The 24,934-nt window shown below is 38.5% G+C and overlaps 1 protein-coding gene across 1 annotated transcript in view; it reads right to left on the reverse strand.

Moving 5' to 3' along the window:
* Positions 1-6,977, reverse strand: part of Adss (adenylosuccinate synthetase) — a 418,041-nt gene extending 411,064 nt beyond the window's left edge. Inside the window, exon 1 of the mRNA XM_071672269.1 lies at positions 6,739-6,977. Coding sequence (XP_071528370.1) covers positions 6,739-6,903 — 165 coding nt within the window. The 5' untranslated portion in view covers positions 6,904-6,977. The remainder of the gene's footprint in view (positions 1-6,738) is intronic.
* Between the last annotated feature and the right edge of the window lie 17,957 nt (positions 6,978-24,934).

Here is a 24,934-nt window from a genome sequence, read left to right on the forward strand (position 1 = left end):
CTCAACCACGCTCTTTTGATTTCCACACATCTCTCTTACCCTTACGTTACTTACTCGATCAAACCACCTCACACCACTCATTGTCCTCAAACATCTCATTTCCAGCACATCCATCCTCCTGCGCACAACTCTATCCATAGCCCACGCCTCGCAACTATACAACATTGCTGGAACCACTATTCCTTCAAACATACCCATTTTTGCTTTCCGAGATAATGTTCTCGACTTCCACACATTCTTCAAGGCTCCCAGAATTTTCGCCCCCTCCCCCACCCTATGATCCACTTCCGCTTCCATGGTTCCATCCGCTGCCAGATCCACTCCCAGATATCTAAAACACTTTACTTCCTCCAGTTTTTCTCCATTCAAACTTACCTCCCAACTGACTTGACCCTCAACCCTACTGTACCTAGTAACCTTGCTCTTATTCACATTTACTCTTATCTTTCTTCTTTCACACACTTTACCAAACTCAGTCACCAGCTTCTGCAGTTTCTCACATGAATCAGCCACCAGCGCTGTATCATCAGCGAACAACAACTGACTCACTTCCCAAGCTCTCTCATCCCCAACAGACTTCATACTTGCCTCTCTTTCCAAAACTCTTGCATTCACCTCCCTAACAACCCCATCCATAAACAAATTAAACAACCATGGAGACATCACACACCCCTGCCGCAACCTACTGTACCTACTGTACCTAATAACCTTGCTCTTGTTCACATTTACTCTTAACTTTCTTCTTTCACACACTTTACCAAATTCAGTCACCAGCTTCTGCAGTTTCTTACATGAATCAGCCACCAGCGCTGTATCATCAGCGAACAACAACTGACTCACTTCCCAAGCTCTCTCATCCCCAACAGACTGCATACTTGCCTCTCTTTCCAAAACTCTTGCATTCACCTCCCTAACAACCCCATACATAAACAAATTAAACAACCATGGAGACATCACACACCCCTGCCGCAAACCTACATTCACTGAGAACCATCAGTTTCCTCTCTTCCTACACGTACACATGCCTTACATCCTCGATAAAAACTTTTCACTGCTTCTCACAACTTGCCTCCCACACCATATATTCTTAATACCTTCCACAGAGCATCTCTATCAACTCTATCATATGCCCTCTCCAGATCCATAAATGCTACATACAAATCCATTTGCTTTTCTAAGTATTTCTCACATACATTCTTCAAAGCAAACACCTGATCCACACATCCTCTACCACTTCTGAAACCACACAGCTCTTCCCCAATCTGATGCTCTCTACATGACTTCACTCTCTCAATCAATACCCTCCCATATAATTTCCCAGGAATACTCAACAAACTTATACCTCTGTAATTTGAGCACTCACTCTTATCCCCTTTGCCTTTGTACAATGGCACTATGCACGCATTCTGCCAATCCTCAGGCACCTCACCATGAGTCATACATACATTAAATAACCATACCAACCAGTCAATAATACAGTCACCCCCTTTTTTAATAAATTCCACTGCAATACCATCCAAACCTGCTGCCTTGCCGGCTTTCATCTTCCGCAAAGCTTTTACTACCTCTTCTCCGTTTACCGAATCATTTTCCCTAACCCTCTCACTTTGCACACCACCTCGACCAAAACACCCTATATCTGCCACTCTATCATCAAACACATTCAACAAACCTTCAAAATACTCACTCCATCTCCTTCTCACATCACCACTACTTGTTATCACCTCCCCATTTGCACCCTGGGGATAGGGGTTTAAGAATACTTCCCATGGATTCCCTGCGTGTCATAGAAGGCGACTAAAAGGGGAGGGAGCGGGGGGCTGGAAATCCTCCCCTCTCGTTTTTTTTTCATTCTTTTTTTAATTTTCCAAAACAAGGAACAGAGGGGGCCAGGTGAGGATATTCCAAAAAAAGGCCCAGTCCTCTGTTCTTAACGCTACCTCGCTAACGCGGGAAATGGCGAATAGTTTAAAAGAAAATAAAAAAATATATATATATATATATATATATATATATATATATATATATATATATATATATATATATGTATGTATATATATTCTTTCTTTCTTTCAAACCATTCGCCATTTCCCGCATTAGCGAGGTAGCGTTAAGAACAGAGGACTGGGCCTTTGAGGGAATACCCTCACCTGGCCCAATTCTCTGTTCCTTCTTTTTGGAAAATTGAAAAAAAAAAATATATATATATATATATATATATATATATATATATATATTTTTTTTTTTTTTTTTTTTTCATACTATTCGCCATTTCCCGCATTAGCGAGGTAGCGTTAAGAACAGAGGACTGGGCCTTTGAGGGAATATCCTCATATGGCCCCCTTCTCTGTTTCTTCTTTTGGAAAATTTAAAAAAAAATGAGAGGGGAGGATTTCCAGCCCCCCGCTCCCTTCCCTTTTAGTCGCCTTCTACGACATGCAGGGAATACGTGGGAAGTATTCTTTCTCCCCTATATATATTTATCTATTTATTCACTTTGCCCCGTCGCCGTCCCCCGCACCAGCGAGGCAGCGCAAGGAAACAGACGAAAGAACGGCCCAACCCATCCACACACACATGCACATACATACACGTCCACACACACCACATATACATACCTATACATCCCAACGTATACACACATATACACACACAGACACACACATATATACCCATGTACACAATTCACACTGTCTGCCCCTACTCATTCCCATCGCCACCCCGCCACACATGGAACAACAACATCCCTCCCCCTCATGTGTGCGAGGCAGCGCTAGGAAAAGACAACAAAGGCCCCATTCGTTCACACTCAGTCGCCAGCTGTCATGCAACAATGCACCGAAACCACAGCTCCCCCTCCACATCCAGGCCCCACAGAACCCTCCATATATATATATATATATATATATTTTTCTTTTCTTCTTTTAAACTATTTGCCATTTCCCGCGTTAGCGAGGTAGCGTTAAGAACAGAGGACTGGGCCTTTTTTGGGAATATCCTCACCTGGCCCCCTCTGTTCCTTCTTTTGGAAATTTAAAAAAAAAAAAAAAAGAGAGGGGAGGATTTCCAGCCCCCCGCTCCCTCCCCTTTTAGTCGCCTTCTACGACACGCAGGGAATACGTGGGAAGTATTCTTAATCCCCTATCCCCAGGGATAGTACATATATATATATATATATATATATATATATATATATATATATATATATATATATATATATATATATATATATATATATTGGCGGAATGCTTGCATAGTGCCATTGTACAAAGGCAAAGGGGATAATAGTGAGTGCTCAAATTACAGAGGTATAAGTTTGTTGAGTATTCCTGGGAAATTATATGGGAGGGTATTGACTGAGAGGGTGAAGGCATGTACAGAGCATCAGACTGGGGAAGAGCAGTGTGGTTTCAGAAGTGGTAGAGGATGTGTGGATAAGGTTTTTGCTTTGAAGAATGTATGTGAGAAATACTTAGAAAAACAAATGGATTTGTATGTAGCATTTATGGATCTGGAGAAGGCATATGATAGAGTTGATAGAGATGCTCTGTGGAAGGTTTTAAGAGTATATGGTGTGGGAGGCAAGTTGTTAGAAGCAGTGAAAAGTTTTTATCGAGGATGTAAGGCATGTGTACGTGTAGGAAGAGAGGAAACTGATTGGTTCTCAGTGAATGTAGGTTTGCGGCAGGGGTGTGTGATGTCTCCATGGTTGTTTAATTTGTTTATGTATGGGGTTGTTAGGGAGGTGAATTCAAGAGTTTTGGAAAGAGGGGCAAGTATGCAGTCTGTTGTGGATGAGAGAGCTTGGGAAGTGAGTCAGTTGTTGTTCGCTGATGATACAACGCTGGTGGCTGATTCATGTAAGAAACTGCAGAAGCTGGTGACTGAATTTGGTAAAGTGTGTGAAAGAAGAAAGTTAAGAGTAAATGTGAATAAGAGCAAGGTTATTAGGTACAGTAGGGTCGAGGGTCAAGTCAATTGGGAGGTAAGTTTGAATGGAGAAAAACTGGAGGAAGTAAAGTGTTTTAGATATCTGGGAGTGGATCTGGCAGCGGATGGAACCATGGAAGCGGAAGTGAATCATAGGGTGGGGGAGGGGCGAAAATTCTGGGAGCTTTGAAGAATGTTTGGAAGTCGAGAACATTATCCCGGAAAGCAAAAATGGGTATGGTTGAAGGAATAGTGGTTCCAACAATGTAGTATGTGTCTGTGTGTATATATGTATACGTTGAGATGTATAGGTATGTATATTTAAGTGTGTGGACGTGTATGTATATACATGCGTATGTGGGTGGGCTGGGCCATTCTTTCGTTTGTTTCCTTGCGCTACCTCGCTAATGTGGGAGACAGCAACAAAGCAAAAGAAATATATATATATATTCATATTATTCTATTTTGCTTTGTCGCTGTGTCCCGCATTAGCGAGGTAGCGCAAGGAAACAGACGAAAGAATGGCCCGGCCCACCCACATACGCATGTATATACATACACGTCCACACACGTAAATATACATACCTATACATCTCAACGTATACATATATATACACAGACACATATACATATATACACATGTACATAATTCATAGTCCGCCTTCATTCATTCCCATCGCCACCCCGCCACACGAAATAACAACCCCCTCCCCCCGCATGTGTGCGAGGTAGTGCAAGGAAAAGACAACAAAGGGAACATTCATTCACACTCAGTCTCTAGCTGTCATCTATAATGCACTGAAACCACAGCTCCCTTTCCACATCCAGGCCCCACAGAACTTTCCATGGTTTACCCCAGACGCTTCATACACCCTGGTTCAATCCATAGACAGCATGTCCACCCCAGTATAACACATCGTTCCAATTCACTCTATTCCTTACACGCCTTTCACCCTCCTGCATGTTCAGGTCCCGATCACTCAAAATCTTTTTCACTCCATCTTTCCACCTCCAATTTGGTCTCACATATCTCCTCGTTCCCTCCACCTCTGACACATATATCCTAATGGTCAATCTTTCCTCACTCATTCTCTCCATGTGACCAAACCATTTCAAAACATCCTCTTCTGCTCTCTCAACCACACTTTTTACTACCACACATCTCTCTTACCCTATCATTACTTACTCGATCAAACCACCTCACACCACATTTTGTCCTCAAACATCTCATTTCCAGCACATCCACCCTCCTCCGCACAACTCTATCCATAGCCCACGCTTCGCAACCATATAACATTGTTGGAACCACTATTCCTTCAAACATATCCATTTTTGCTTTCCAAGATAATGTTCTCGACTTCCACACATTCTTCAACGCTCCCAGAACTTTTGCCCCCTCCCCTACCCTATGATTCACTTCCACTTTCATGGTACCATCTGCTGCCAAATCCACTCCCAGATATCTAAAACACTTCACTTCCCCCAGTTTTTCTTTATTCAAACTTACCTCCCAACTGACTTGTTCCTCAACCCTACTGTACCTAATGACCTTGCTCTTATTCACATTTACCCTCAGCTTTCTTCTTTCACACACATCACCAAACTCAGTCACCAGCTTCTGCAGTTTCTCACATGAATCAGCCACCAGCGCTGTATCATCAGCGAGCAACAAATGACACTTCCCAAGCTCTCTCATCCACAACAGACTTCATACTTGCTCCTCTCTCCAAAACTCTTGCATTCACCTCCCTAACAACCCCATCCATAAACAAATTAAACAACCATGGAGACATCACACACCCCTGCCGCAAACCTACATTCACTGAGAAGCAACCACTTTCCTCTCTACCTACACGTACACATGCCTTACATCCTCGATAAAAACTTCTCACTGCTTCTAACAACTTACCTCCCACACCATACATTCTTATATACCTTCCACAGAGCATCTCTATCAACTCTGTCATATGCCTTCTCCAGATCCATAAAGGCTACATACAAATCCATTTGTTTTTCTAAGCATTTCTCACATACATTCTTCAAAGCAAACACCTGATCCACACATCCTCTACCACTTCTGAAACCACACTGCTCTTCCCCAATCTGATGCTCTGTACATTCTAATGATCATATTAACTATATAACTCCAAGGCCCCTGGCCTCAGTTTACATCCCTGGTTTTCTAGACTGTGAAAACCATGTGTGGTGAGAGAAATGTTGGCATTATTACCATCTCAGTCATGTAAGAATTTTATTAGGTTTGGTTTAGTTTGGTTAGGTTGAAATTGTTTCTCCGAAGTTTTTGTAAGATTCTGACCCTAATTTCCATCTCAAACAGGTGGTTGTCTCAAAAGGCAATCTTACCGAACTGTCTTTACCACCTAAAGATTGGCAGTTATAGGCTCTGATGATGAGAGCCTTGAGACCTGATGGGCTTCAGGGCCTAAATGACCAACCAACCAAACAGATGATGACTGTAAACAAAGACACTGACTGGCATCATCCCAAATGCAATACTTCCCCCCAAAATCATTAACCCCTGAAGGATATGGAATCTAAATTCAGTTGGCATTTACCGCAACCTTAAGGTGCCGGGAGGCAGCATTGTCCTTGACAAGGAAACAGGATACGAACTGATTAAAGGTGTCGTGACGTGTGAAATACCGAGAAGAATGTCAATGCGAGGTACAATACAATGGCATGTTTAGAGAATATGTTTGTAGACAACAGACTTAAGAGGAGTGGCCTCTCCCCCCACCCCCCACGAGCACTGCACCAGTGCCGCAGGAGCCAATGTCTAAGCCTCACCTGGCACCTGCAGACAACGTCCGATGATAGCGCCAGCATGTCCACCACCTTGCCTTTCCCTTCGTCGCCCCACTGAGCCCCAAGCACCACCGTCACCTTGTTAGTAAGGTCATGCCTTAGCCTCTTTCGAGAAGATGCAACCAACACTCCGTTCAAGTTCGCCATCGCTGCAATACTGGAGTGATTCGTCCGCACGGCGCAGGCAAAATAACTTTAATTCGCGATGTAGCAACTGTTGCAGAGCTGGTGTTGCCATCCGCCGCCAGACGACTTAACCGGTCATTCTAAAACTGCTCTTGATGTTCCGATAATTTCTGAGCCAACTTGAGTGATGAATATCCATTCTGTGTGGATTTATGCATATGTTCCTCAGCATGAATGGCTGGATTGCCAGTTATAGACTGACGCGTCTGAAGCTGGGAAAACTATTGGGAGGAGGATTATAGAAAATTGTGGGTGGCAAATGTGATGAAATGTGCTTTTCATCCTTACCCTTCCAGCACACTATGTCTCGAACTTTATAGTTATCAAATGTCTCATGTGTTGGATTCCGCTCTCATAAGAGAGGAAATAACGTTGATTTCGTCTGGATAAAGAGCAATCATCCTGTATTTACCCATCTATGATTACTTATTAGCACTTTTCTGAGAGAGAGAGAGAGAGAGAGAGAGAGAGAGAGAGAGAGAGAGAGAGAGAGAGAGAGAGAGAGAGAGAGAGAGAGAGAGAGTCTTCCCTCTAAGTACCCTTTCAACACTCGAACGTGCTCGCCATTAACCTATTCATTACATTCACACAATTATCATACTGTGCAATTACTTATAGCCATCACTTTCAACATGTCTTTCTTCATTTATTTCATGTTATATATATATATATACATATATATATATATATTTTTTTTTTTTTTTATACTTTGTCGCTGTCTCCCGCGTTTGCGAGGTAGCGCAAGGAAACAGACGAAAGAAATGGCCCAACCCCCCCCCATACACATGTACATACACACGTCCACACACACAAATATACATACCTACACAGCTTTCCATGGTTTACCCCGGACGCTTCACATGCCTTGATTCAATCCACTGACAGCACGTCAACCCCTGTATACCACATCGCTCCAATTCACTCTATTCCTTGCCCTCCTTTCACCCTCCTGCATGTTCAGGCCCCGATCACACAAAATCTTTTTCACTCCATCTTTCCACCTCCAATTTGGTCTCCCTCTTCTCCTCGTTCCCTCCACCTCCGACACATATATCCTCTTGGTCAATCTTTCCTCACTCATTCTCTCCATGTGCCCAAACCATTTTAAAACACCCTCTTCTGCTCTCTCAACCACGCTCTTTTTATTTCCACACATCTCTCTTACCCTTACGTTACTTACTCGATCAAACCACCTCACACCACACATTGTCCTCAAACATCTCATTTCCAGCACATCCATCCTCCTGCGCACAACTCTATCCATAGCCCACGCCTCGCAACCATACAACATTGTTGGAACCACTATTCCTTCAAACATACCCATTTTTGCTTTCCGAGATAATGTTCTCGACTTCCACACATTCTTCAATGCCCCCAGAATTTTCGCCCCCTCCCCCACCCTATGATCCACTTCCGCTTCCATGGTTCCATCCGCTGCCAGATCCAATCCCAGATATCTAAAACACTTAACTTCCTCCAGTTTTTCTCCATTCAAACTCACCTCCCAATTGACTTGACCCTCAACCCTACTGTACCTAATAACCTTGCTCTTATTCACATTTACTCTTAACTTTCTTCTTCCACACACTTTACCAAACTCAGTCACCAGCTTCTGCAGTTTCACACATGAATCAGCCACCAGCGCTGTGTCATCAGCGAACAACAACTGGCTCACTTCCCAAGCTCTCTCATCCCCAACAGACTTCATACTTGCCCCTCTTTCCAAAACTCTTGCATTTACCTCCCTAACAACCCCATCCATAAACAAATTAAACAACCATGGAGACATCACACACCCCTGCCGCAAACCTACATTCACTGAGAACCAATCACTTTCCTCTCTTCCTACACATACACATGCCTTACATCCTCGATAAAAACTTTTCACTGCTTCTAACAACTTGCCTCCCACACCATATATTCTTAATACCTTCCACAGAGCATCTCTATCAACTCTCTCATAAGCCTTCTCCAGATCCATAAATGCTACATACAAATCCATATATATATATGAATAAGGGCAGACAGTATGAATTATGTACATATGTAAATATGTATATGTCTGTGTGTGTATATATATGTATATGTTGAGATGTATAGGTATGTATATGTGCATGTGAGGACGTGTATGTGTGTGGGCTGGACCATTCTTTTGTCTGTTTCCTAGTGCTACCTCGCTAACGTGTGGAGACAGCGACAAAGTATAATATATATATATATATATATATATATATATATATATATATATATATATATATATATATATATATATATATATATATTGCTTTCTCGCTGTCTCCCGCGTTTGCGAGGTAGCGCAAGGAAACAGACGAAAGCCCAACCCACCCCCATACACATGTATATACATACGTCCACACACGCAAATATACATACCTACACAGCTTTCCATGGTTTACCCCAGACGCTTCACATGCCTTGATTCACTGACAGCACGTCAACCCCGGTATACCACCTCGCTCCAATTCACTCTATTCCTTGCCCTCCTTTCACCCTCCTGCATGTTCAGGCCCCGATCACACAAAATCTTTTTCACTCCATCTTTCCACCTCCAATTTGGTCTCCCTCTTCTCCTCGTTCCCTCCACCTCCGACACATATATCCTCTTGGTCAATCTTTCCTCACTCATGCTCTCCATGTGCCCAAACCATTTCAAAACACCTTCTTCTGCTCTCTCAACCACGCTCTTTTTACTTCCACACATCTCTCTTACCCTTACGTTACTTACTCGATCAAACCACCTCACACCACACATTGTCCTCAAACATCTCATTTCCAGCACATCCATCCTCCTGCGCACAACTCTATTATCCATAGCCCACGCCTCGCAACCATACAACATTGTTGGAACCACTATTCCTTCAAACATACACATTTTTGCTTTCCGAGATAATGTTCTCGACTTCCACACATTCTTTAAGGCTCCCAGAATTTTCGCCCCCTCCCCCACCCTATGATCCACTTCCGCTTCCATGGTTCCATCCGCTGCCAGATCCACTCCCACATATCTAAAATACTTCACTTCCTCCAGTTTTTCTCCATTCAAACTCACCTCCCAATTGAATTGACCCTCAACCCTACTGTACCTAATAACCTTGCTCTTATTCACATTTACTCTTAACTTTCTTCTTTCACACACTTTACCAAACTGTCACCAGCTTCTGCAGTTTCTCACATGAATCAGCCACCAGCGCTGTATCATCAGCGAACAACAACTGACTCACTTCCCAAGCTCTCTCATCCCCAACAGACTTCATACTTGCCCCTCTTTCCAAAACTCTTGCATTCACCTCCCTAACAACCCCATCCATAAACAAATTAAACAACCATGGAGACATCACACACCCCTGCCGCAAACCTACATTCACTGAAAACCAATCACTTTCCTCTCTTCCTACACGTACACATGCCTTACATCCTCGATAAAAACTTTTCACTGCTTCTAACAACTTTCCTCCCACACCATATATTCTTAATACCTTCCACAGAGCATCTCTATCAACTCTATCATATGCCTTCTCCAGATCCATAAATGCTACATACAAATCCATTTGCTTTTCTAAGTATTTCTCACATACATTCTTCAAAGCAAACACCTGATCCACACATCCTCTACCACTTCTGAAACCACACTGCTCTTCCCCAATATATATATATATATATATATATATATATATATATATATATATATATATATATATATATATATATATATATATATATTGGAAAGGATCACAATTTTGCGCGTGATCAAGATATTCCTATGAGTCCGCGGGGAAAATGAAACACGAAAAGTTCCTAAGTGCACTTTCGTGTAATAATCACATCATCAGGGGAGACACAAGAGAGAAATATAACAGTCAGTTGATATACATCGAAGAGAAAATGAAAATAATGGTATGTTACTATTTTGAGATTGCATGATTCATAGACAAGGAAACAAGTTTAGCATATACAGAAAACCCAACAATGTATGCTCATATATCCATTATTACTCATCTCAACATGACAGAGTTAAATTATCATCATTTCAATCTATGTTCCTTAGGGCATTACGTATTTGCAGTCCATAGTTTATTGATGATGAGTTTGAGAAGATATATTCTATTGGATCTAAGTTAAAGTACCCTAGATCTTTCATTGATAAATCCCTTAAGTTAGCAAAGAAATCATTTTATAGAGTTGAGCCCAAACCTCCCATTGACACCAAGAATCTTTTAGTTCTCCCTTTTAATAATAATTTCAATTTGCTTCCCATGTTGCTTAAATCCTTTAATGTAAATGTTGCCTTTAGCAACAATAATACTATAAAGAATATCTTAATCAGGAATTCACCAGAAAATTCTCTTGGTTGCATCTATAAAGTCCCTTGTGGAAACTGTGATAAATTTTATGTTGGTCAGACTGGTAAGGATCTTTCTGTTAGACTTAAGCAACATAAATATAGTATAAGAACGAGACAAGAATCAAATGCCTTGTTTAATCATGTTAAAAACTATGATCATTGTATTGACTGGAGTAACGCCATCTCAGTTGTTAACTCTAACTCTATTACCAAGAGAAATATCATTGAATCATCTATTATTAGATACACAAAGAATTATAATCTTAATATTAGTGATGGTCTATACAAATTAGATAACTTTATAGTTGATAAGATTTGTAAAATGGTAAGTTTATGAACGCTCGTTGTATGTTTTGGACAATCACATGTTTACCAAATGGCGTCCTAGCTTCGTCTCTTCAATGTATATCAACTGACTGTTATATTTCTCTCTTGTGTCTCCCCTGATGATGCGATTATTACACGAAAGTGCACTTGGGAACTTTTCGTGTTTCATTTTCCCCGTGGACTCATAGGAATATCTTGATCACGCGCAAAATTGTGATCCTTTCCAAAATATATATATATATATATATATATATATATATATATATATATATATATATATATATATATATATACACGTATATATATTCATGTATTGTACTTTGTCGCTGTCTCCCGAGTTAGCGAGGTAGCGCAAGGAAACAGACGAAAGAATGGCCCAACCCACCCACATACACATGTATGTACATACACGTCCACACATAGCACATATACACATCTATACATCTCAACGTATATATATATATATATATATATATATATATATATATATATATATATATATATATATATATATACAGACATACACATATATACACATGTACATAATTCATACTGTCTGCCCTTATTCATTCCCGTCGCCACTCAGCTACACATGAAATGAAAACCCCCTCCCCCCGCATGTGCGCGAGGCAGCGCTAGGAAAAGACAACAAGGGCCACATTCCTTCACACCCAGTCTCTAGCCCTCATGTATAATGCATCGAAACCACAGCTCCCTTTCCACATCCAGGCCCCACAAAACTTTCCATGGTCTACCCCAGACGCTTCACATGCCCTGGTTCAATCCATTGACAACACGTCCACCCCGGTATAGCACATCGTTCCAATTTACTCTCTTCCTTGCACGCCTTTCACCCTCCTGCATGTTCAGGCCCCGATCACTCAAAATCTTTTTCACCCCATCTTTCCACCTCCAATTTGGTCTCCCTTTTCTCATCGTTCCCTCCACCTCTGACACATATATCCTCTTGGTCAATCTTTCCTTACTAATTCTCTCCATGTGACCCTACATTTCAAAACAACGTCTTCTGTTCTCTCAACCACACTCTTTTTATTACCACACATCTCTCTTACCCTTACGTAATATTACTTACTTGACCAACCCACCTCACACCACAACCTCCACACCACTCTGTCTATAGCCCACGCCTCGCAACCATATACCATTGTTGGAACCACTATTCCTTCAAACATACATATTTTTCTGCTTTTCAAGATAACGTTCTCGCCTTCCATACATTCTACAACGCTCCCAGAACTTTCGCCCCCTCCCCCATCCTATGATTCACTTCCGCTTCCATGGTTCCATCCGCTGCCAGATCCACTCCCAGAAATCTAAAACACTTCACTTCTTCCAGTTTTTCTCCATTCAAACTTACCTCCCAATTGACTTGTCCCTCGACCCTACTGTACCTAATAACCTTGATCTTATTCACATTTACTCTCAACTTTCTTCTTTCACACACTTTACCAAACTCAGTCATCAACTTCTGCAGTTTCTCACCCGAATCAGCCACCAGCGCTGTATCATCAGCGAACAACTGACTCACTTCCCAAGCTCTCTCATCCACAACAGACTCCTTACTTACCCCTCTTTCCAAGACTCTTGCATTCACCTTCCTAACAACCCCATCCATAAACAAACAACCATGGGGACATCACACACCCCAGCCGCAGACTAACATTCACTGAGAACCAATCACTTTCCTCTCTTCCTACACGCACACATGCCTTACATCCTCGATTAAAACTTTTCACTGCTTCTAGCAACTTACCTCCCACACTATATATTCTTAATACCTTCCACAGAGCATCTTTATCAACTCTATCATATGCCTTCTCCAGATCCATAAAAGCTACATACAAATCCATTTGCCTTTCTAAGTATTTCTCACATACATTCTTCAAAGCAACCAACTGATCCACACATCCTCTACCACTTCTGAAACCACACTGCTCCTCCCCAATCTGATGCTCTATACATGCCTTCACCCTCTCAATCAATACCCTCCCATATGATTTCCCAGGAATACTCAACAAACTTATACCTCTGTAATTTGAGCACTCACTCTTATCCCCTTTGTCTTTGTACAATGGCACTATGCAAGCATTCCGCCAGTCCTCTGGCACCTCACCATCAGTCATACATACATTAAATAATCTTACCAACCAGCCAACAATACAGTCACCCCTTTTTTAATACATTCCACTGCAATACCACCCAAATCCGCTGCCTTGCCGGCTTTCATCTTCCGCAAACTTTTACTACCTCTTCTCCGTTTACCAAATCATTCCCCCTAACCCTCTCACTTTGCACACCACCTCGACCAAAACACCCTATATCTGCCACTCTATCATCTAACACATTCAATAAACTTTCAAAATACTCACTCCATCTCCTTCTCACATCACCACTACTTGTTATCACCTCCCCATTAGCTCCCTTCACTGATGTTCCCATTTGCTCCCTTGTCTTACGCACTTTATTTACATCCTTCCAAAACATCTTTTTATTCTCCCGAAAATTTAATGATACTCTCTCACCCTAACTCTCATTTGCCCTCTTTTTCGCCTCTAGCAAGTTTCTCTTGACCTGCCTCTTTCTTTTGTACATCTCCCAGTCATTTGCATTATTTCCCTTCAAAAATCGTCCAAATGCCTCACTCTTCTCTTTCATTAATAATCTTACTTCTTCATCCCACCACCTACTACCCTTTCTAATCTACCCACCTTCCACGCTTCTCATGCCACAAGCATCTTTTGCACAAGCCATCACTGCTTCCCTAAATACATCCCATTCCTCCCTCACTTCCCTTACGTCCTTTGTTCTAACCTTTTTCCAATTTGTACTCAGTCTCTCCTGGTACTTCCTCACACAAGTCTCCTTCCCAAGTTCGCTTACTTTCACCTTCTCTTCACCCCAACATTCTCTCTTCTTTTCTGAAAACTTCTACAAATCTTCACTTTCGCCTCCACAAGATATTGATCAGACATCCCTCCAGTTGCACCTCTCAGCACATTAGCATCCAAAAGTCTCTCTTTCGCGCGCCTATCAATTAACAAGTAATTCAATAACGCTCTCTGCCCATCTCTCGTACTTACATACGTATACTTATGTATATCTCTCTTTTTAAACCAGGTATTCCCAATCACCAGTCCTTTTTCAGCACAGAAATCTACAAGCTCTTCAACATTTCCATTTACAACACTGAACACCCCATGTATACCAATTATTCCCTCAACTGCCACATTACTCACCTTTGCATTCAAATCACCCATCTCTATAACCCGGTCTCGTGCATCAAAACTACTAACACACTCACTCAGCTGCTCCCAAAACACTTGCCTCTCATGATCTTTCTTCTCATGCCCAGGTGCATATGCTCCAATAATCACCCATCTCTCTCCATCCACTTTCAGTTTTACCCATATCAGTCTATATATATATATATATATATATATATATATATATATATATATATATATATATATATATATATATATATATATATATATTGGAAAGGATCACAATTTTTCGCGTGATCAAGATATTCCTATGAGTCCACGGGAGGAAATGAAACACGAAAAGTTCCCAAGTGCACTTTCGCGTAATAATCACATCATCAGGGGGGACACAAGAGAGAAATATAACAGTCAGTTGATATACATTGAAGAGACGAAGCTAGGACGCCATTTGGTAAACATGTGATTGTCCAAAACATACAACGAGCGTTCATAAACTTACCATTTTACAAATCTTATCAACTATAAAGTTATCTAATTTGTATAGACCATCACTAATATTAAGATTATAATTCTTTGTGTATTTAATAATAGATGATTCAATTATATTTCTCTTGGTAATAGAGTTAGAGTTAACAACTGAGATGGCGTTACTCCAGTCAATACAATGATCATAGTTTTTAACATGATTAAACAAGGCATTTGATTCTTGTCTCGTTCTTATACTATATTTATGTTGCTTAAGTCTAACAGAAAGATCCTTACCAGTCTGTCCAACATAAAATTTATCACAGTTTCCACAAGGGACTTTATAGATGCAACCAAGAGAATTTTCTGGTGAATTCCTGATTAAGATATTCTTTAAAATTATTGTAAAATTATTGTTCAAAACTGCCTTTGTAAAGTTATTATTCAAAATTGTCTTTGTAAAGTTATTGTTGATAACTGTCTTTGTAAAGTTATTGTTCAAAACTGTCCTTGTAAGATTATTGTTGCTAAAGGCAACATTTACATTAAAGGATTTAAGCAACATGGGAAGCAAAGTGAAATTATTATTAAAAGGGAGAACTAAAAGATTCTTGGTGTCAATGGGAGGTTTGGGCTCAACTCTATAAAATGATTTCTTTGCTAACTTAAGGGATTTATCAATGAAAGATCTAGGGTAATTGTTCAAAACTTTTTGTAAAGTTATTGAACAAAACTGTCTATAAAGTTATTGTTCAAAACTGTAAAGTTATTGTTCAAAACTCTTTATAGACTTATTGTTCAAGACCGTCTTTGTAAAGTTATTGTTCAAAACTGTCTTTGTAAATTCATTGATCAAAACTGTCTTTGTAAAGTTATTGTTCAAGACTGTCTTTGTAAAGTTATTGTTCAAATCCCTCTATGTAAAGTTGTTCAAAACTCTCTTTGTAAAGTTATTGTTCAAAACTGTCTTTTGTAAAGTCTTTCTTCAAAACTGTCTGTGATGTTATTGTTCAAAACTGTCTTTGTAAAGTCATTCTCCAAAAGTTTCTTTGTAAAGCTGGTTGTTCATACTGTCTTTGTAGAGTTATTGTTCAAAAGTGGCTGCAAAGTTATTGTTCAGAACTGTCTTTGTAAAGCTATTGTTCAAAACTGTCTTTGTAAGGTTATTGTTGAAAGGTGTCTGTAAAGTTATTGTTCAAAACTGTATTTGTAAAGTCACTGTTCAAAACTGTCTGAGGTTATTGTTGAAGTGTCTGTAAAATTATTGTTCAAAACTGTCCTTGTAAAATTATTGTTCAAAACTGCCTTTGTAAAGTTATTATTCAAAATTGTCTTTGTAAAGTTATTGTTGATAACTGTCTTAGTAAAGTTATTGTTCAAAACTGTCCTTGTAAGATTATTGTTCAAAACTGTCTTGTAAAGATATTGTTCCAAACTGTCTGTAAGGTTATTGCTCAAAACTGTCTGTAATGTTATTGTTCAAAACTGTCCTTGTAAAATTATTTTTCAAAACTGCCTTCGTAAAGTTATTGTTCAAAACTGTCTTTGTAAAGTTATTGTACAAAACTGTCCTCGTAAAACTATTGTTCAAAACTGCCTTTGTAAAGTTATTGTTTAAAATAATCTTTGTAAAGTTATTGTTCTAAACTGTCTTTGTAAAGTTATTGTTCAAAACTGTCCTTGTAAAATCATTGTTCAAAACTGCCTTTGTAAAGTTATTGATCAAAACTGTCTTTGTAAAGTCATTGTTCAAAACTGCCTTTGTAAAGTTGTTCAAAACTGCCTTTGTAAAATCATTGTTCAAAACTGTCTTTGAAAAGTTATTGTTCAAAACTGTGTAAAGTTATTGTTCAAAACTGTTTTGTAAAGTTAATGTTCAAAATTGCCTTTGTAAAGTTATTGTTCAAAACTCTCTTTGTAAAGTTATTGTTCAAAATTGTCTTTGTAAAGTTATTGTTCAAAACTGTCTTTGTAAAGTTATTGTTCAAAACTGTCTTTGTAAAGTTATTGTTCAAAACTGTCTTTGTAAAGTTATTGTTCAAAATTGTCTTTGTGAAGATATTGTTCAAAACTGTCTTTGTAAAGTTATTGCTCAAAACTGTCTTTGTAAAGTTATTGTTCAAAAATGTCTTTGTAAAGTTATTGTTCAAAATTATCTTTGTAAAGTTATTGTTCAAAATTGTCTTCGTAAAGTTATTGTTCAAAACTGTCTTTGTAAAGTTATTGTTCAAAACTGTCTTTGTAAAGTTATTGATCAAAACTGTCTTTGTAAAGTTATTGTTCAAAACTGTCCTTGTAAGATTATTGTTCAAAACTGCCTTTGTAAAGTTATTGTTCAAAACTGTCTTTGTAAAGTTATTGTTCAAAACTGTCCTTGTAAGATTATTGTTCAAAACTGTCTTTGTAAAGTTATTGTTCAAAACTGTCCTTGTAAGATTATCGTTCAAAACTGTCTTTGTAAAGTTATTGTTCAAAACTGTCTGTAAAGCTATTGTTCAAAATTGTCTTTGTAAAGTTATTGTTCAAAATTGTCTTTGTAAAGTTATTGTTCAAAACTGTCTTTGTAAAATTATTGTTCAAAACTGCCTTTGTAAAGTTATTGATCAAAACTGTCTTTGTAAAGTTATTGTTCAAAACTGTCCTTGTAAGATTATTGTTCAAAACTGCCTTTGTAAAGTTATTGTTCAAAACTGTCTTTGTAAAGTTATTGTTCAAAACTGTCCTTGTAAGATTATTGTTCAAAACTGTCTTTGTAAAGTTATTGTTCAAAACTGTCCTTGTAAGATTATCGTTCAAAACTGTCTGTAAATTTATTGTTCAAAACTGTCTTTGTAAAGTTATTGTTCAAAACTGTCCTTGTAAGATTATTGTTCAAAACTGCCTTTGTAAAGTTTCTGTTCAAAACTGTCCGTGTAAGATTATTGTTCAAAACTGCCTTTCTAAAGTTATTGTTCAAAACTGTCTTTGTAAAGTTATTGTTCAAAACTGTCCTTGTCAAAACTGCTTTTGTAAAGTTATTGTTCAAAACTGTCTTTGTAAAGTTATTGTTCAAAACTGTCCTTGTAAGATTATTGTTCAAAACTGTCCTTGTAAGATTATTGTTCAAAACTGTCCTTTTAAGATTATTGTTCAAACTGACTTTGTAAAGTTATTGTTAAAAACTGTCTTTGTAAAGTTATTGTTCAAAACTGTCCTTGTAAGATTATTGTTCAAAACTGCCTTTGTAAAGTTATTGTTCAAAAGTGTTGATTCCGTCAGAGATACTATGAGGATTAGGTTATTACATCAAATTATACATCTTCTCCTGCCTGACACTTATACAAGGGTTTTTATTAGTTATTGATTATTTAATGCATTTATTACCGTACAACCAAATATCATAAGGAAATTACATTCTTTAAGGGTAAATAGTCACCTTATATCATCGCTATATATATATATATATATATATATATATATATATATATATATATATATATATATGTATATATATATATATATATATATATATATATATATATATATATATATATATATATAGTGAGAGGACAAGAGCAAGGGAAGGAGTAGCAATACTCCTGAAACAGGAGTTGTGGGAGTATGTGATAGAATGTAAGAAAGTAAATTCTCGATTAATATGGGTAAAATTGAAAGTTGATGGAGAGAGGTGGGTGATTATTGGTGCATATGCACCTGGGCATGAGAAGAAAGATCATGAGAGGCAAGTGTTTTGGGAGCAGCTAAATGAGTGTGTTAGCGGTTTTGATGCACGAGACCGGGTTATAGTGATGGGTGATTTGAATGCAAAGGTGAGTAATGTGGCAGTTGAGGGAATAATTGGTATGCATGGGGTGTTCAGTGTTGTAAATGGAAATGGTGAAGAGCTTGTAGATTTATGTGCTGAAAAAGGACTGATGATTGGGAATACCTGGTTTAAAAAGCGAGATATACATAAGTATACTTATGTAAGTAGGAGAGATGGCCAGAGAGCGTTATTGGATTACGTGTTAATTGACAGGCGTGCGAAAGAGAGACTTTTGGATGTTAATGTGCTGAGAGGTGCAACTGGAGGGATGTCTGATCATTATCTTGTGGAGGCTAAGGTGAAGATTAGTATGGGTTTTCAGAAAAGAGGAGTGAATGTTGGGGTGAAGAAGGTGGTGAGAGTAAGTGAGCTTGGGAAGGAGACCTGTGTGGGGAAGTACCAGGAGAGACTGTGTACAGAATGGAAAAAGGTGAGAACAATGGAAGTAAGGGGAGTGGGGGAGGAATGGGATGTATTTAGGGAATCAGTGATGGATTGCGCAAAAGATGCTTGTGGCATGAGAAGAGTGGGAGGTGGGCTGTTTAGAAAGGGTAGTGAGTGGTGGGATGAAGAAGTAAGAGTATTAGTGAAAGAGAAGAGAGAGGCATTTGGACGATTTTTGCAGGGAAAAAATGCAATTGAGTGGGAGAAGTATAAAAGAAAGAGACAGGAGGTCAAGAGAAAGGTGCAAGAGGTGAAAAAAAGGGCAAATGAGAGTTGGGGTGAGAGACTATCAGTAAATTTTAGGGAGAATAAAAAGATGTTCTGGAAGGAGGTAAATAGGGTGCGTAAGACAAGGGAGCAAATGGGAACTTCAGTGAAGGGCGTAAATGGGGAGGTGATAACAAGTAGCGGTGATGTGAGAAGGAGATGGAATGAGTATTTTGAAGGTTTGTTAAATGTGTCTGATGACAGAGTGGCAGATATAGGGTGTTTTGGTCGAGGTGGTGTGCAAAGTGAGAGGGTTAGGGAAAATGATTTGGTAAACAGAGAAGAGGTAGTAAAAGCTTTGCGGAAGATGAAAGCCGGCAAGGCAGCAGGTTTGGATGGTATTGCAGTGGAATTTATTAAAAAAGGGGGTGACTGTATTGTTGACTGGTTGGTAAGGTTATTTAATGTATGTATGACTCATGGTGAGGTGCCTGAGGATTGGCGGAATGCGTGCATAGTGCCATTGTACAAAGGCAAAGGGGATAAGAGTGAGTGCTCAAATTACAGAGGTATAAGTTTGTTGAGTATTCCTGGTAAATTATATGGGAGGGTATTGATTGAGAGGGTGAAGGCATGTACAGAGCATCAGATTGGGGAAGAACAGTGCGGTTTCAGAAGTGGTAGAGGATGTGTGGATCAGGTGTTTGCTTTGAAGAATGTATGTGAGAAATACTTAGAAAAGCCAATGGATTTGTATGTAGCATTTATGGATCTGGAGAATGCATATGATAGAGTTGATAGAGATGCTCTGTGGAAGGTATTAAGAATATATGGTGTGGGAGGCAAGTTGTTAGAAGCAGTGAAAAGTTTTTATCGAGGATGTAAGGCATGTGTACGTGTAGGAAGAGAGGAAAGTGATTGGTTCTCAGTGAATGTAGGTTTGCGGCAGGGGTGTGTGATGTCTCCATGGTTGTTTAATTTGTTTATGGATGGGGTTGTAAGGGAGGTAAATGCAAGAGTCCTGGAAAGAGGGGCAAGTATGAAGTCTGTTGGGGATGAGAGAGCTTGGGAAGTGAGTCAGTTGTTGTTCGCTGATGATACAGCGCTGGTGGCTGATTCATGTGAGAAACTGCAGAAGCTGGTGACTGAGTTTGGTAAAGTGTGTGAAAGAAGAAAGTTGAGAGTAAATGTGAATAAGAGCAAGGTTATTAGGTACAGTAGGGGTGAGGGTCAAGTCAATTGGGAGGTGAGTTTGAATGGAGAAAAACTGGAGGAAGTGAAGTGTTTTAGATATCTGGGAGTGGATCTGTCAGCGGATGGAACCATGGAAGCGGAAGTGGATCATAGGGTGGGGGAGGGGGCGAAAATTTTGAGAGCCTTGAAAAATGTGTGGAAGTCGAGAACATTATCTCGGAAAGCAAAAATGGGTATGTTTGAGGGAATAGTGGTTCCAACAATGTTGTATGGTTGCGAGGCGTGGGCTATGGATAGAGATGTGCGCAGGAGGATGGATGTGCTGGAAATGAGATGTTTGAGGACAATGTGTGGTGTGAGGTGGTTTGATCGAGTAAGTAACGTAAGGGTAAGAGAGATGTGTGGAAATAAAAAGAGCGTGGTTGAGAGAGCAGAAGAGGGTGTTTTGAAATGGTTTGGGCACATGGAGAGAATGAGTGAGGAGAGATTGACCAAGAGGATATATGTGTCGGAGGTGGAGGGAACGAGGAGAAGAGGGAGACCAAATTGGAGGTGGAAAGATGGAGTGAAAAAGATTTTGTGTGATCGGGGCCTGAACATGCAGGAGGGTGAAAGGAGGGCAAGAAATAGAGTGAATTGGAGTCATGTGGTATACAGGGGTTGACGTGCTGTCAGTGGATTGAAGCAAGGCATGTGAAGCGTCTGGGGTAAACCATGGAAAGCTGTGTAGGTATGTATATTTGCGTGTGTGGACGTGTGTATGTACATGTGTATGGGGGGGGGGGGGGGTTGGGCCATTTCTTTCGTCTGTTTCCTTGCGCTACCTCGCAAACGCGGGAGACAGCGACAAAGTATAAAAAAAAAAAATATATATATATATATATATATATATGGGGATAGGGGATGAAGAATACTTCCCACGTATTCCCTGCGTGTCGTAAAAGGCGACTAAAAGGGGAGGGAGCAGGAGGCTGGAAATCCTCCCCTCTCGTTTTTTTTTTTCTTTTTTTTTTCTTTTTTTTTTTTTCCAAAAGAAGGAACAGAGGGGGGCCAGGTGAGGATATTCCACAAAGGCCCAGTCCTATGTTCTTAACGCTACCTCGCTAATGCGGGAAATGGCGGATAGTTTAAAAGAAAAAAAGAAAAGAATATATATATATATATATATATATATATATATATATATATATATATATATATATATATATATATATATATATATATATATTTATATATATATATTTGGAAAGAGGGGCAAGTATGAAGTCTGTTGGGGATGAGAGAGCTTGGGAAGTGAGTCAGTTGTTGTTCGCTGATGATACAGCGCTGGTGGCTGATTCATGTGAGAAACTGCAGAAGCTGGTGACTGAGTTTGGTAAAGTGTGTGGAAGAAGAAAGTTAAGAGTAAATGTGAATAAGAGCAAGGTTATTAGGTACAGTAGGGTTGAGGGTCAAGTCAATTGGGAGGTGAGTTTGAATGGAGAAAAACTGGAGGAAGTGAAGTGTTTTAGATATCTGGGAGTGGATCTGGCAGCGGATGGAACCATGGAAGCGGAAGTGGATCATAGGTTGGGGGAGGGGGCGAAAGTTCTGGGAGCCTTGAAGAATGTGTGGAAGTCGAGAACATTATCTCGGAAAGCAAAAATGGGTATGTTTGAAGGAATAGTGGTTCCAACAATGTTGTATGGTTGCGAGGCGTGGGCTATGGATAGAGTTGTGCGCAGGAGGATGGATGTGCTGGAAATGAGATGTTTGAGGACAATGTGTGGTGTGAGGTGGTTTGATCGAGTGAGTAACGTAAGGGTAAGAGAGATGTGTGGAAATAAAAAGAGCGTGGTTGAGAGAGCAGAAGAGGGTGTTTTGAAATGGTTTGGGCACATGGAGAGGATGAGTGAGGAAAGATTGACCAAGAGGATATATGTGTCGGAGGTGGAGGGAACAAGGAGAAGAGGGAGACCAAATTGGAGGTGGAAAGATGGAGTGAAAAAGATTTTGTGTGATCGGGGCCTGAACATGCAGGAGGGTGAAAGGAGGGCAAGGAATAGAGTGAATTGGAGCGATGTGGTATACCGGGGTTGACGTGCTGTCAGTGGATTGAAGCAAGGCATGTGAAGCGTCTGGGGTAAACCATGGAAAGCTGTGTAGGTATGTATATTTGCGTGTGTGGACGTATGTATATACATGTGTATGGGGGGGGGGGTTGGGCCATTTCTTTCGTCTGTTTCCTTGCGCTACCTCGCAAACGCGGGAGACAGCGACAAAGTATAATAAATAAATAAATAATATATAATTTCCTCATTAACAGACCATAATTTATAAAACTTATCAATGTTAAATCTCATGCCATATTTGCCAACACAGGACTGTGTTTATCGCCTTTATCATTTGATTTGATATACATACATAAATGATTACATGAGTAACTACTTCACTTGTTCTGTTATCAGATAAGACATGATCATCAGGCTCAGGTTAACGACATTGTTTAATTTTGTGATGGAAATGACTTGAATTTCAATTTTTGAAAAAGACCCATGAAATGGCGACTGACACTTGCGAGAAGGAAAAACTGGCCAGTTGGAGGAGTACATATTGTGCATCATTATTAAATTACTTGGGGAGGATTTTTCATGGTGTGTGTGTATGGTAATGTATATGTACTATACATATGCACTATATATGTACTATGTATATGTACAATACATATACTATGCATATGTTCTATGTGTACTATGTATATATACTATGCATATGTACTGAGCTTATGTACTATGCATATGTGCTATATACATGTACTATGTATATGTATATCACTAGTTACTGCAATTCTTACATTATCATTTTCTTGTATTTTCGTGTATGAAACTATGTATTACAACATGGCTCTGGATCCACAGAGGGTTTCAATTTATGTAAGTAATATGAATTGACTAAATATAGTAATTATTATTACCATTATTTTCATTATCATTATCATTATCATTATTAATGTTTTTATCATTATTATTATTATTATCATTATTATTATTATTATTATTATTATTATTATTATTATTATTATTATTATTATTATTATTATCATTATTATTATTATTATTATTATCATTATTATTATTACTATTATTATCATCTTATTATTATCATGATTATTATCATTATCATTATCATTATTATCATTATTATCATTATATTATCAATATTATTATTATTATCATTAGTCTTTCTTTTCTTTCTTTCAAACTATTCGCCATTTCCCGCATTAGCGAGGTAGCGTTAAGAACAGAGGACTGGACCTTGAGGGAATACCCTCACCTGGCCCAATTCTCTGTTCCTTCTTTTGGAAAATTAAAAAAAAAAAAAAAAAAAAAAAAAAAAAAAAAAAAACGAGAGGGGAGGATTTCCAGCCCCCCGCTCCATTTCCAGCCCATTAGTATTATCAATATTATTATTATTACTATAATTATTATTATTGTCATTATTATTATTCTTATTATTATTCTTATTATTATTATTATTATTATTATTATTATTATTATTATCATTATTACTATTATTATCATCTTATTATTATCATGATTATTATCATTATCATTATCATTATTATCATTATTATTATTATATTATCAATATTATTATTATTATCATTAGTATTATCAATATTATTATTATTACTATAATTATTATTATTGTCATTATTATTATTCTTATTATTATTCTTCTTATTATTATTATTATTATTATCATTATTATTATTACTATTATTATCATCTTATTATTATCATGATTATTATCATTATCATTATCATTATTATCATTATTATTATTATATTATCAATATTATTATTATTATCATTAGTATTATCAATATTATTATTATTACTATAATTATTATTATTGTCATTATTATTATTCTTATTATTATTATCATTATTATTATTATTA

This window comes from Panulirus ornatus, chromosome 17, assembly GCF_036320965.1.
Source record: "Panulirus ornatus isolate Po-2019 chromosome 17, ASM3632096v1, whole genome shotgun sequence".
NCBI lineage: Eukaryota > Metazoa > Arthropoda > Malacostraca > Decapoda > Palinuridae > Panulirus > Panulirus ornatus.